The sequence below is a fragment of the Microchirus variegatus genome (assembly GCF_963457635.1).
Source record: "Microchirus variegatus genome assembly, chromosome: 19".
Classification (NCBI taxonomy): Eukaryota; Metazoa; Chordata; class Actinopteri; order Pleuronectiformes; family Soleidae; genus Microchirus; species Microchirus variegatus.
In genome coordinates, this window is record NC_139820.1 from 7,334,822 (window position 1) to 7,349,291 (window position 14,470).

Here is a 14,470-nt window from a genome sequence, read left to right on the forward strand (position 1 = left end):
TTTAATGAAGACCAGGGAAACATGCATGTACAACATTGCTTTGCTTCTGTAGCAGGAAAAGGCATTACAAAGTGGTGTTTACACACAGACTACTGAAAAAAAAGAAAATCTGGAAGTCCTTTATTGTTGCACATTTTGTGTTCCACTAAGGTCCACGTGCACTGACCAGAAATGTCACAATTAAATCCAAAAGACCATGTACCATGCGTGGACACACATTTTGCAGTCTAGTCTTTTACGAAAATCTTTAATGTCAAACCCAAGGCTGTTATTGGCTTGTGGCTAAATCTGAGGTGACGGCACATTCAAACACCTCCTGCCACCTCCATTACAGCTGACATCAGAGTGACTGACAGACTGACCTCAGTCGCCATCTGAAGCTTTGAAATGACACCAGCTTCATATATACACACACAAGTACAATGTGTGTACAGTGTTCACTGTAACTCCATATGTCAGTGAGTGATTAAAAAAAAGGTAATTGATTAGCCATGGGACAGAATGAATTGGTTGGCTGTCTTTAACCATTACCATTTGATTTATGTGGGTTTTAACTTGCCCCATCAGATTTAGGTGGAAAATCATAAATAAAATAAAACCAGAAAGAATAAAGAATTGCGTTCGGAGTGGAGTATACCTTCATACCATGATGAAATACAATTTCTGTGGATTTAGGACATTACTGCAATATACATTTTAGGTCATATCTGCAGAGGTGGATTCGAGGATGGTACGTGAGGATTTGCTTAATATCGACAAAACTCATTCTGTCTCATGATGCAAATATATAGATATTTCTTTAAAACTTTTAAAACTCTTTGATCTCCATGCATTGCGAAACAGTCTACGTACTGTATGTTGTTCTGACCTCAACTGTTTTAAATACGTGTTTAATACATGTATAATTTTAACACATTTAATGTGATAGTCCCCTATACTGTTAAGAAGCTCAGTTTAGAAACTAGTGTGGACTCATGGAAATCCTTGAACAAGAAAAGATTTAACTCATCATCCAGCTTCATAATACAGGCTCCTAATCAACACTGACTGACCTAAATTCAGAGAGTTAGATGTTAATAGCTTCATCATCACTGCCGTTTGACATGAGAGGCTTTGCTAAGACAGATATTTGTTCAATAACCTAGTATGGCCCTCAAAGGATGTTATAAACGGCCCGTGGTGCAAAAAAGGTTCTCCATCTCACCCAGCCTTCAAAATTACCATTAAGTTGGATCCATAATAACCTTCATGGAGACAGAGTATTTGCAGAGTTATTGTATGCACTAATGGAACAACTCTTGAGAGTGACATGACAGTGATTTGCTTTGGGCTACATTTCAGTAAAATGTGTAAGGTTGTGGTTAAAAAGGACTTTCACACCACAAGACGAGATTTTAGGGTATTTTAAGAAAGTTGCAACAAAAAAAAAAAAAAAAAAAAATACATAAAAAAATGTACAAACCTGCTGTGGTCCTGGCGGAGGATGTGCTTAACAGCCTGTGCCAGGGTAAACGTCTTGCCCGTGCCATAAGGTCCAATGATGAGGATTGGGGGTAGGGCGAGCGTGACGGGTGTGGTGATGGCCAATATGGCCTCTTTTTGTTTGGCATTCAGACGGGGATCCAGCTGCTCATCCCACTGCCTGAGTTTGAAAGACGATAGGGAAACTATTAGAAGAATGAATAGACCATCTGTAAATTGACTTACTGTACTGAATAAGTTTCAGTTTGGGATTTGAAATTAAATGAAGTCAATGCAGTGTTCTAAGAAGAATAACTGCACAAACGTGTGAGTGTGGGCGCTCGTGTGCATATAAGATGGATCGAGGATACTGTTAAGAATGATGAAAAACTGCAACTCTATTGCACAACATGTTTTCTCGTGAAATGTAATCAAGGTAAAGATAAACAAGCTTCTCTTAGCTCAAAATGAATATACTGTGTTCCAAAATAAGAAAAACACTTTGCATAGTTTCCATCCTTACTCAGATATGACAAATTAGGACATAACACTCGATCGATGTCTATAGGAAGAGGCATGGCAGATACTTTATTGAGGTGATACAGGTACATATGGTCTTTGAAGGTTATTAATTCAAACAGCAAAGTTGTGAGAGGGAAGATGTGGAGAGGACGCGACAGCAGTTTTTTTGATTGACTCCTTTCATTCATTCACATTCAAAGCAAAATGCAGTGACAACCCTTCTGATGAAAGTGCATTTTCATTTTGCGCAAGTTATTATATATATATATATATATATATATATATATATATATATATATATATATATATATATAAAAAACATTTCTGTTAAAGCTTTAACACCATGACTTGTGGCAGATGTGAACTCTTTGGTCCATATTTAATAAAACACACTCACTTATCCAACTTCCACTTAAACGGAAGTCTACACCAATCACAGTCTGGAGTGGAGATAAAGTAGAAGCCTGGAAAATCACAGGATTATATTTGACTTTAGCTCCAGTCAATAAAGATTACTGCTTCGCTCCTCTCACTTCAGACAGATATCTAAAGCTGCATGAAGCTGCCAGCATTTCAGAATGACAGCCAAGTCAGAGGAGGAGAGGGATATTCAGGCAACTCTAATTGATGTGGTACACTATCCGAGGGTATTTGTCAAGCTAATGAGATGTGCAGGTATTAAAGACGTTCCTGTACAATCAACCTGTTGAGGATTAGTGGCCATTACAAAGGTATGTATATGCTGTGTGTACACATTTTATCCTAACTTTGAAAACCATGTAAATGGAAGTTGTAGCACTTAAGGTATTGAGTAAATATTTTTAATCTGCATAATAGACCTTTCATTGTCCACACTCTGACTTGAAAGAATCTAACATTCAAAATCTCATTTTCTTTTACATAACTCACATGTTTATATGTATTTTACAAAAAAATTATTATCTTTAAAAAGCAGTTGCATTTTTAACTAAATCATTGTGAGACGCTACATACAAAAGGGTGAAAAACATTTCATTTAATTACAAATCTGTATTTTTCATCTATACATCTCAGCAAAATTATTTCTCTACCACTTTATAAACTATTTACTTTACAGAAAGAGTATACACACCTGTTTGGGCTCCAAGGGATGGTGGGGACAAGGCTAACATCAGGGAAAAGGATGGTGTTATCTTTGATGCGATCCAGGGCATACTGCATCTCACAGAGTGGCAGTCTGTTCAGCTGGAACTGGAGCTCCACCTGACACAGAGGAAACACCAAGTAAAACATCTGTTGAACCACCCATGATTTTTGCCCCAAATCAATTTTCTTTGAGAAACCAAGGGTCTAATTAAACGTGCAACTTCAATGCATTGTATACACAAGTACCTTACAGTTACCTGATTATGATAATATAACATCAGGAAAACCAATATTAAAATTGACCACAGAAGTTGTTAACTTGCAGTCAAAATTACAGCCAATCCCTGATTCTAAATCAGAGAATTTGCTGCATCCTTCCTCTCTTTTTATATTCAGCCACTACATTTCTATTTGACAACTTGGTTTAATCAGGTGTATGTAACACTGAGATCGATGATGTGCAGTACATTGTTCAATCCACATTAGGAGTTAGCGATGGATAAGCATAAATGCATGCAGCATATATACAATTATAAGATTATGTGCCCACTGTAGAAAGATTGAGGGTTGTTTTGAGAACAACACACAATATTCCTCTGCTGAATATATCAAAGAGATGCTACTAAAGGTAGTATCATTTAATAAAGGGATATTTCTCAGAGCCAGGGAAACTGAGGCAAAATAGTGCAGCCTGGAAAACCACCTGTATTATTTTTTTATGAAAACACTAGGGAGGATGAACCTTTCATCGTCACATTTTTCTAAGGCAATAACAATCATGAGCCAGATACTAAGTCACATCTCCAAGACTGTAGACCAACAAGCTTTATATTCTAAGATCAGGCAGCAACCCTCTCCACTTTGAGGTTTTTTTTTTGCATCCAACAGTGACAAAGACAGCACATGCTTCAGTATAGGAAGTGTCTGTGTCATTTGGTACAGATAATAACATACGATTCATTAGGGGTGGGAATCTTTAGGTCTAATCTTTCGAATGGAGTTGCCTAATAAGTAGTCATGTTGCATCATGTTTTTATACCTGCAGTTCTCTGTCAGGCAGTAGTCCAAGCTCCAAACAGCAGTCTTTGCAGATCCTTAGGAAGATGTAGTCCTTGGTCTTCTCCTCTATCACAGCCTCATAAACACGCTCTTTAACGCCAGGAGGTGGATGGTTGAACCCCTCACGGCCCAAAGGCAGCAGAAGTACTGAATTGACCTTGGTCATCACTAACCGTCCAGCCAGTGTGTCCTATGGTAATAAAAGACACTTCTCAGAAGAGCTCGCGAGTTGACAAGTTTGGACTACAAGTGTCATCAACAATTAGGTTAAGTATTCAAGGGGAAAAAAAAGACTCTACTGCAAATGCTGATGCAACCAACCCCATTACCTCAGAGAGCGTTTCAGTGAGTTTGAAGCGTGCAAAGAGCTGTCCATTCTGAGCATACTTCGCTCCGACTGAAATGCCAGTCAGCATAAAGCTGGTGACCAACTGGAGGTTCACCTTGATGTTAAACCTGGGAGGAGAATCACAAACATTTGTTTAGATTTTGGCAGATCTGTTTAAAGTTTAAAACATCACAAACAATTATCGAAATTCTAGAACATTGTTACTTTATTAATTGTCAATTAAACTAGCACCAATTTTCCAAAACATTATTTTGTGACCAAGGCAAAATGGAGTTCTACCTTTACTTTTACATAATCTCTGAAGTCAACCCTGTCTGGCTCTAAATGAGTTATTACTCAAAATTGCCTCTTTTCCTCTACTGTAACTGAAATCATGACTTGGGATTATTAATCGAATAGCATTATGGTAAGGAACATAGACATGAGAGACTATTTGCTTGAGAAAACTGCATTGCATGCCACTCGCAAGTACATTGTATAGGTACGATACTGGTACAGGCGAGTACACACTGTGTGGACATTAAACACACTATGGGCGATAATGCAATTGCACAAGTAAGCACAAGATGAATAAAGTCGGATATGGCATCGCAGTGCAGAGTAATAAAAGTTTGAGATCTCCTGTCATTTCTGAGAGGTGTAACATAAATTGGTTTCATTATGCAATTGTAGTGAGACACATTTGACCTGAAGTAACCCTACAGGATTCACTCTCCCAGTAAGACTGAAATAGTCAGGAAAAGTACTATAGTGTAGCACAACATGGATGATTTAACAGACGTGAGACTATCCACATGCACACTGGAAATGCAGACAGATTAAAAGAACATGTCATTGTGCAAGTAAGACCAGAAAGAGATCTGTTCTTTAAATCCTGACCAAGTGAAATGACAAAGTGTCATGAGATAGGATCAAATTGAGAGTTACAGGAAAGCCAGAAATGAAAATATCTGGTGGATGATGTATGCTGTACTCACTTTACTGAATACAGGATTGGGTTTTAATGGATTGGTGTTTTTAACTACAATCAGTGTACACACTGTTAAACCAGTGACACAGGAGTTAAGGGATTTAAATTAAGACAAAAATTGCGAAATTCCCCTAAACTTCATCTAAGAAATGAACTTTGATGTAAATAGCACCGGCACTGTGAGTCAAACCGAGTGGGAGATATACACTAACGTTGCAAATTCACATTGAGGTTCGAGTCTGACACCTTGTGGTGCACTGACATCTTGTGAAAATAACATATACACCCATCAGCCTTAGGCACTGGCATTGTGTCAAAAATAATTATAATTAAAGGTTAAAATGCATTATTGAGAGTAATGACTAGCTTCTGAAATGTTTTCGAGACTCTTGTGTTTTGCGGCACATAAAAAATGCATTCCTGTTTAAACAGCACTGGAATTTAACAGTGATCATCTTGCAATGACAATTTTCTAAATCAAGCCATTTAAAATTAATAAAAGGTTTTACAACCTTGGTGAGAAGAATCGATCAAAAGGTGTGTACTAACTTGCTAACTTCCTTATACTGTGCAATCTCCTCTATGTAGAGCAGGTCATGCAGTCTGGCCTGGTAGTTGTCTTTGGTCAGAGTCTTGTCAAGGACTGACTGGGTGAAAAGCTGATCAGCTGACAGAGGGATCTGATAGCGGGAAAGAAGGCTGCGCTCAAGTTCAGCCATTGTCTCATTTGGAGTGAACTCTACGATGGTTTTACAGGAAGAGTCCCAGCGCTTTGCAGTCATCAATAGCTGCTGCCTGGCTGCCATCAAATGTTCTAGGTCTGGAAAACAAAAGACAAGAGAGCAGGTGAAATAATTATTTGCAGTATTTTGTTGAAATAAAGATCTTGAAATATTGCAAGTATATTTCCCTACTTGAAAAAGGACAGCTCTTGCAAAAAGAACATACACATTCACGAACACCCTAATATGTTCAAAAAGCTTATATCTTTAATATATAACAATTCTATATTTATTTATATACATTGTATATGCATAGCTGCAACGACATACCTTCAATAGAGGCAGCATCCACCATGATCCTTTGCATTAGCACAGGTTCTGAGCCAAAGTCAAAAACAGCAGTCTGTCGAAAGGTGCCAAAGATCTCAGTGCTGAAGCTCACTGCTACCTTGTAAACACAGTTGTCCAGGCCATTGTCTGCTGCCACTGTTAGAACCGTAGTTCATTTTAAACAAAAAAAGAGACCATTATTCCATTATATTAGTGCATTTATAAACACAAACTGTTTGGAATTTGCAATATTGAATACTGTATATTAATACGACAATGTGCAGAGAATTGGATTACATTAAATTCATTGACTATATTTTACACAACAACATCCTATTTTACATTTAGGAAACTGTAGTTACTCTGAACAGAGCCAACTATGATAGGTAAAATAATCCTGTCAAGCACAAAGATGAGAACTTAAAAACAGAATCTCAAAAACTATTCAGGGCATCCAGTCCCGACTATCCAAGTACACATTCCGTGTTCTTTGTCAACCTGCCTAAACGTGCTTGGTCTCTTTCTAGGCCCAGTGTCAGGAACACCATTGACTACATAATACGTCTTGAAAAGGAGGCAGGATAAATAGTGTTGCGCTTCCATCACGGTACGGTTCAATTTGGTACAGTACGGTACAGTTTGGCTTCCCTGGGTCAGGCTTGTGATTCGACTGAGAACAGTAGCTTTGAATGGTAGGCCAGGTGTGGGCTGCGTTTGATGGATACATAGATGCACAGATTGACATCGTACCAGCTCTTTTTTTACTGCTCCGTTTGTGGCCGTTTGTCTCAACAAGACATCAAGCTTTGCATGAGAATAGACTGTGGGTGTTAAAGAAACACCGGCGTGAGGTTTTTCTTTCACCCAATCAGCTTACTGTCGTGTTTTGGTACTAATCCTAATGGAAGTGTACGGTACCAAACCAAACTATTTCACTTGATGGAAAGGTGGCTGGGCCCACGATTGGTGTAGTGGTTAGCGCTATCGCCTTTGCAGCAAGAAGACGCAGGTTCCTGGGTTAAAGCCCCGGTTGGAACAAGGGCCTTTCTGCAAGGAGTTTGCATGTTCTCCCAGTGTGTGCATGGGTTTTCTCCAGGTTCTCCAGGTTCTACGGCTTCCTCCCAAAGTCCGAAAACATGAAATATGGGAATTAGATTAACTGGTCACTCTAAATTGACCGAAGGTGTAAGAGTGTGAGTGAATGGTTGTTTGTCTCTATGTGTGGCCGTGATGGACTGGCAAACTGTACAGGGTGTACCCCACCTATCACCCTATGTCAGCTGAGATAGGCACAGCACTCCCCGCGACCCTACGGTGGAGGATAAAGCGGTAGATAATGGATGGACAGATGGATGGATGGAAAGACGGCTTGGGTTTGGATTTCTCAATTAGCTTTAAAGGGTCAGGTCAAATTGCAGATAAAGATGCTCCTTTTTTGTGAAAAGAATCTCATTATTGGTCACAAAATACACCAACGTACATGTTGTTTGGTCTCCTGGAGTCCATTCTTGGCAGCCGTTGGGGACAGTTTGGAGCTGGTCCCCAGCAGACACCCCAGTGATGGAGAAATGTGGTCGGTGGGCATCATAGAGTAGGGCAATGCGATACAGCTTTCTCGCCGGCTAGTAAAGGGGAAGGGAAACCCAGGAAGATTATAAAAACATAAACATAGTCAAAAGGAATAAATATACAATCAGTTTTATGGTCCTCACAGGTTAAGGTATCTTGTGAAAATCCAATGTTCATATGAACTGAAGACAACCTACCTTACAGAACAAGGAGAAGGTCCAGGAGTGCGCGGATCTTTTGGTGGCAACAGTGACAGAGAGGCTGGAGCTGGTTTCTACGTTCACTCCGTCTAAATAGTCACTTAGCTAGAAAAAAAAACAAAAAGGACTTTACAAAAACTATTCAGTTTTTTTTTGTTTTTTTTATGTATTTGTTTGCTTGCTGTTTGAAAGTGGCTCTTTTGAGCTTACACTGCACCACACTCACCACTTTCTCTGGGGATAGAGAGTTCATCCACTTCTCTATCAGCGTCTCCATGTAGCTTTCTGTGAAGTGCTTGCTCTCCTGCTGCTGTTTGAGGCGGATGAGGCGTGAAGCATAGCGTTTCTGCCATTCCATCAGCTCCTCCTGCGAGTGGGCTGATGTACACTGGGCCCCATACCGACAAAGACCCTGCTCTAAGTACCTAAAGGGAAGGTAAACAGCATGCTGAAGTGGTGCCAAGACAACTAGTTGATCTATTAATTATTCAAGTAAAACATTTAGAGCTTTCCAATGACAATTTCCAGTTGTTTTGTAATAGTAGTGAACTGTGCTGTTGGTGTTGAAATGGGACATATACAGGACTTTGGTAGACAAATCAAACACAAATAACTATTTATGATAATTTTTGCAAGAGGACATCTGAGGTTCACCATATGAGTTGTGCAACTCCACAATATAGTTTAGCATTAAGCAAAGGATTCAATGTGAAGAGAGATACAATTATAATTCATGACGGTACACACGTATGACCACGTACACACCATGATTTACAGCCGTCAGAGTAATCAATCCAATGTTATTTCTTTACAGCTATATTACTTTATAATAAAATACCTTTTACAGAGGGTGTACTCCTCACTGCTGGTGACTCCTCTGGGAGGTGGCCGGAAGTGCCAGCCATCTTCAACCTCTGTCAATTCAAAAAGTCAAGTGGTCAATATGATCCTGAGCCAAAACCTCTAAAAACATCATTACAAGCTTCACATAGCTGTTAATATGTGAAGAATATCCTCAAGTGAAGTGAAGACTTTGAAAACATAAATACAACCTTCTGTATTAACATGCTGGTGATTTCAATTATTCCTGTGTTTACAAGATGAGGGCACTATTGTAGTCAACTCATGATATATACAGTACTTTGTTGTTTGTTGTTAAAGCAATGCTGTAATGTCCATACATTGATGATTATTTGTCAATCACTTTATTGGTACACATCAAGAAATTGATAGAAACATGTATATGTATATTTTAAGGTTTATGTTGTTGTTAAAGTGTAAAGTATTTGGTGTGCCCTACCCTTACACTTGAACAAAAGCAAGCCCATGGCTCTTTTAAACCTGGAGTGAACCCCAATTATTTATTAGTAGTTATACAGGTTAAAACCTGTGTTTGTCCTACCATTTCACACATTAACATCATTCCAATCCAAATGATCAGAGGATTTAAAAGACATGAAAACGACAAAGTTGGTGGTGCCTTAAGTACTTAATTTGCTCACCTTCCTCCTGGTCTTCTGTGTATTGTGGTGCCATGTCCCTATTTACAGTCTAACAGAGACAGAGATGAGGTGGGTAAAGCAAAAAATGCTATTATTATCGTCATCATCATCATCATCAAATTCAAATTATTAAAATTAGTAATAAATCCACCACAGCTACAAGCTAGGCAGAGAGTACAAAATAATGAAGTGGAGATTGGAGGGGACCATTTTTATGACTTAGCTGCTTAACTGTTGTATCCACCACAAAGAAGTGAGAAACTAAGTAACTAACAGAAATAAAATACTTACCTCAATTTCTGAAAGGAGCATTTTTAATCTGGACAGGTCTTTTGCAACGATGCCATTCTATGATAATAAAAAAAAGAAAATACAGCAATTAGCACTATAAGTTTATGGCTATGATAATTACATTAAAAACTGGGCGACTGGTGTAATATTACTAATGTTATTTCCAGAAATCCCTGAGCCAATCTATTGCTACATGACAACATCAAAAAACAATATTCTATTTTTACACTTTTGTCATTTTATAAGTAATAAGAAGCCACCCATGGGACCAACTGATAAGAACTGTCCCAGCAGTTTCTCTATAACTACTATTAAATGAAAAATACATAAAATAATAGTCCCCTGATGGCTGCAAAACACATGGGGTCAGTCCCTGAAATAGTTGGCAGTTGGGTACATTATAATAACTAAGTATCAAATGGCAACACGCTTAAATGACATTCCACAGCAAAGCTTAAATACACGGTGTTTGGGTGCCAAAGGCACACTGGGCCAAAATGAAGTGGCAAATTAATGAGTAGAACCAAAAGACTGCCTCCTCCAGTGTTTTCCTTATTTTTACTCATGCGCTTCCCTTATTGTCCTGAGAAAAGTCATTGGTTTTCGCTACACAGTTGTTTCTAGTATGCAACTGCTGACAAACTAGAACAGTCTTCACAAACAAAGTCAACTGAAATATAGTGCAGAGTTAAAATTTAAACACAGAGATGGAGAGAATGAAGTGCAGGATAAAGAAGGTGAGGCTTAAAGTGACATGGAACAGGAGAGAGTAAAAAAGGGGAGGGGGGGTGGGTGAAAAGTTAGGGCATGTGGGATGTGTCCAAAAAGTATTTCTCTTTAAAAAGACAAAAAGACAGAGAGTGTGTGGGACTGAGAGAGAGAGCCCTGTCTAGTAAACAGGTCTGTCCTCCCTTGCTTAAAAGTTGCATGACTCCGACTACTTAGCGGGGTGTGTGTGTTGCAGTGGGCAGGAAGTGGTTGCAAACAGAAGAAGAGAGAAGCTGAAGGAGGTACCTTGGCAAAAAGTGTGTTATTGTACAAAGAAAGTGGTTTGGAGAAGTAAAGTGAGACATAAGTCAAAAGGGAGAGAAAACATAAAAAGTGACCTTGAGTGTGTGCTAACATTCAAAAAGAAGCACAGATGGGCTACATCTTCAACATGTGGCTTTGCGGAAAATGACTTCAAAAGTGTGTTTTCAATATTCGATTTTATTAATTCTTCACCAAATTAAGTACTTTAACTATGTGACAATTAGTTTTTAAAATGCGTTTCTTCCCTGTGTGACTTTGTAAGCACATTTGAATGACTGGTGTATACAGAATTCCTGCAAATGATCCAGCAGCACAGCAACTCGACTAAATTATTGTGCACACTGCAAGCATAACTGATGTTGCTGAAGCACCTGAGAAAAAAAAAATCATCATATTCTTTGATATATGCATGTATTGTCAACACTGCTCATTATGCATACCATTGGCTCTCCATACAAGGCCTTAGAGAGGATGCTGGCCACCTCCTGCAAGCTGCCATCCAACAGCATGGAACGGAAGCTGACCTGTAGCGACCCATCTCCCCTGGAAATCTCTTCTACCAGGACTGACGAGACAAGAAAACAAGGGGAAAGAAAAAAAGTTTTCGTTTTGGTATATTTTATTTGAGCTCATTGAGCTCAAGGTCAGAATGTTGTTGCACACACTATTATGCCAAACAGTCTACAGCAAGTTACATCAGGCTCATCACAGATTTGCCAACTATGTCAATCGAACATTATCTGTCCATCTAGCATCTGTCTTTCAACTGTGACTTGAATTGATGACAGTAACCAAATGCCACTATTGAATTTTGAAAAAGGTTAGTCCAAATTTAAAGATGTCACAGAGATAAAGGCATATTTAAACACACTGCCGATTTTCCTTCATTCACTTTGTCTACCGCCACATACAAATAAAAGACACCGTATATTATCAGCATATGGTTACAATTTTAACGGCTACTCACTGTGTTTGCAATCTTCGTCTGCTTCATCATATTTTTTCTGTTGGCAAATACAGGAAAAACAATGAAAACATGAACAAATGGACTTTGGAATCATTACAGAACCTAAGTAGTTTCCATAATATTAGGGCTCAAGTAATTTTAGTGCTCTTGGAAGATAACAGAACTATGCCATGGAGGAAAAATGATAGAGGGGTTGGGAGATATGTACTGGAAAATAACTAGCAGTTTTGTAGGTTGACGTGTCCGTTAGAAGATGTACTCGGTTCTGACCGTTAGGTCACGCTATGTTCCGTTGTATTATAAAATCAATAGATCGTCAATCAAGACCTGGAACATCAAAGGAACATTTCTTTGTGTTGTTGATCCTTGGCTTTGTATGTAACTTGGATGTATGGAAAGTGGAAATAAAAGTACAAACCCTTCACATGACTCTTTCTTGTCTTGGTGATTGAAGAATTAAAACATACGACTTTGGGTGGCTTTGGAATTGTACACTTGCCACTACATATATTTACCAATCATCTTTATATTAATTCAACCAGTGATTAGAAGGACAACATTAGATTGAAATGCCAATGACCAGCTGACCTCATTTTGGTGCAACGCGGAATTTATTTTGGGGTATGAGAACACTTTTTGATGACTACTCAACAGTCATGTGTTCTCAAAAATTATATTATCTACCAAGAAAAATGTACACAAGAAACCTCCATATGTAGGAATGAGCATGAATAATTGTTTAAGATTGATCAGTTAATGTGACTATTCCTAAGTATATCAAAAGGATTCAAGTTTAAGAAGTTAAGTTATCTCTTAGCCCCAGTTGGAACAAGGGCCTTTCTGCCCTATGGCAGCTGAGATAGGCACAGCAACCCCATGCGACCCTCATGTGGAGGATAAAGCGGTAGATAATGGATGGATGGATATTAACCAAATTGTAAACACAAGGATTTTTTTTTTTTTTTTTTTTTTTGAAATACAGGTGAAACTTGTCAGGAGCTTCTTGAAGTGTGGAACCTATGGAAATGCTTTACTTAATATTAAGTTCAATTTCTGGCTGTTTCTGTGTCTTCCAGCTTTCAACTTTTATAAATGAAATTAATTTAAAAAAAATGGGTATCAAATGATGGGATTTTCCTTTGAACAGTATTCAATTGCTTTACCTCGAAAGGCTCTTGTGTCACTGTCCATTATGCATTTGGTCTATGGAGTGCCATTGTATCAGTTTCGAAGCATTTATCTGAATCTGAACGGACAGTGCAGCCCCGCATATTTGAGAATTCATCTTGCTACTGCTATCAGTAGACGTATCATCAATAAACACCAGTGACCCAGTTCTACTGGAGGCCAGACAAGCTCATGCCATAACACTGCCTCCACTGTGTTTGACAGATGATGTGAGATGCTTTGGCTTTTAAGGCATTCCTTTCCTACTCCCTTCTTTCCTCTACTCTTTAATCATCAGTCCAATGAATACTGTAGGACTGTGATTGGCTGACTGATTGTGCGAGTGTGACCATCGTGATGCTACGCCCCCCACCCTGTCAGAGACAAACTAATCCTTGTCTCTTCTAGTTAAATTAAAAACTTTGCAGGGATTGCTCTGTAAATTAAATTGAGAATATAACTAATGTATGCATGCTATTTTAAAAACTTCTCACATAAACTTAATGGTCAACAGCACACCCGATATTTCATAAAAATCGCACATGCATTGATCTCCAGCAGCTTCACGATGTTGTACTGTAAACATTCACTGCGAATTTAGGCCCCAACCCTAGAATACTGCTCAAAACTTTTCTGCTAAAACAATGTGATCAATTTTCAACAACGAACGGTCCTCACCAGCTGCAGGAAGGCAGCAATTCGATAGAGCAGGGCGCGGCTGCGGAGTGATCCGGTGGCGACAATGGATGAAGGGCTCTGTGGTACAGGGGCACCGGAGGATGGAGCTTGGGGTACAAGGGCCACCAGGGCGTCCGTGCTGTGGCTAACTGCCGCCTCGTACTCCCGCCTGACTAACAATCTGCTGGCTTCTTCACATGACTTCTCCGCTCTCCTGTCCGCCATGACTCAGGGACAAAACTTCTGGAAGCAAAAAACAACAACACAGCATTAACATTTGTGCTTAAACAGGGTTGAGCAATAAGATAATTTCCTTAATCTACTGGCCATGAACACTTCAATTTAAGTGACAGGATTTGATTATAAGCAAGACATAGTGTGTTATATCTATAAAGATGCAATAAAGTAGTGGATGAGAAAAAAATAAATTAAATGAAAGATATATCAACATAATTTACAACAATGACACTGGTTATGTCATCCGCTGGAAACAAGTGAGAACGGAAAAAGAACAGAATCGGAAGAA

General features: G+C 38.9%; 1 protein-coding gene across 1 annotated transcript in view; it reads right to left on the reverse strand.

Moving 5' to 3' along the window:
- Positions 1-14,169, reverse strand: part of helz (helicase with zinc finger) — a gene marked incomplete at its 5' end in the record, with an annotated part of 30,173 nt that extends 16,004 nt beyond the window's left edge. Inside the window, 15 exons of the mRNA XM_083905500.1 lie at positions 1,463-1,642; positions 3,095-3,225; positions 4,148-4,357; positions 4,497-4,623; positions 6,036-6,306; positions 6,539-6,694; positions 8,019-8,160; positions 8,305-8,412; positions 8,534-8,732; positions 9,146-9,221; positions 9,810-9,858; positions 10,101-10,157; positions 11,573-11,697; positions 12,100-12,136; positions 13,945-14,169. Coding sequence (XP_083761626.1) covers positions 1,463-1,642; positions 3,095-3,225; positions 4,148-4,357; positions 4,497-4,623; positions 6,036-6,306; positions 6,539-6,694; positions 8,019-8,160; positions 8,305-8,412; positions 8,534-8,732; positions 9,146-9,221; positions 9,810-9,858; positions 10,101-10,157; positions 11,573-11,697; positions 12,100-12,136; positions 13,945-14,169 — 2,093 coding nt within the window. The remainder of the gene's footprint in view (positions 1-1,462; positions 1,643-3,094; positions 3,226-4,147; positions 4,358-4,496; positions 4,624-6,035; positions 6,307-6,538; positions 6,695-8,018; positions 8,161-8,304; positions 8,413-8,533; positions 8,733-9,145; positions 9,222-9,809; positions 9,859-10,100; positions 10,158-11,572; positions 11,698-12,099; positions 12,137-13,944) is intronic.
- Positions 14,170-14,470: the final 301 nt, after the last annotated feature.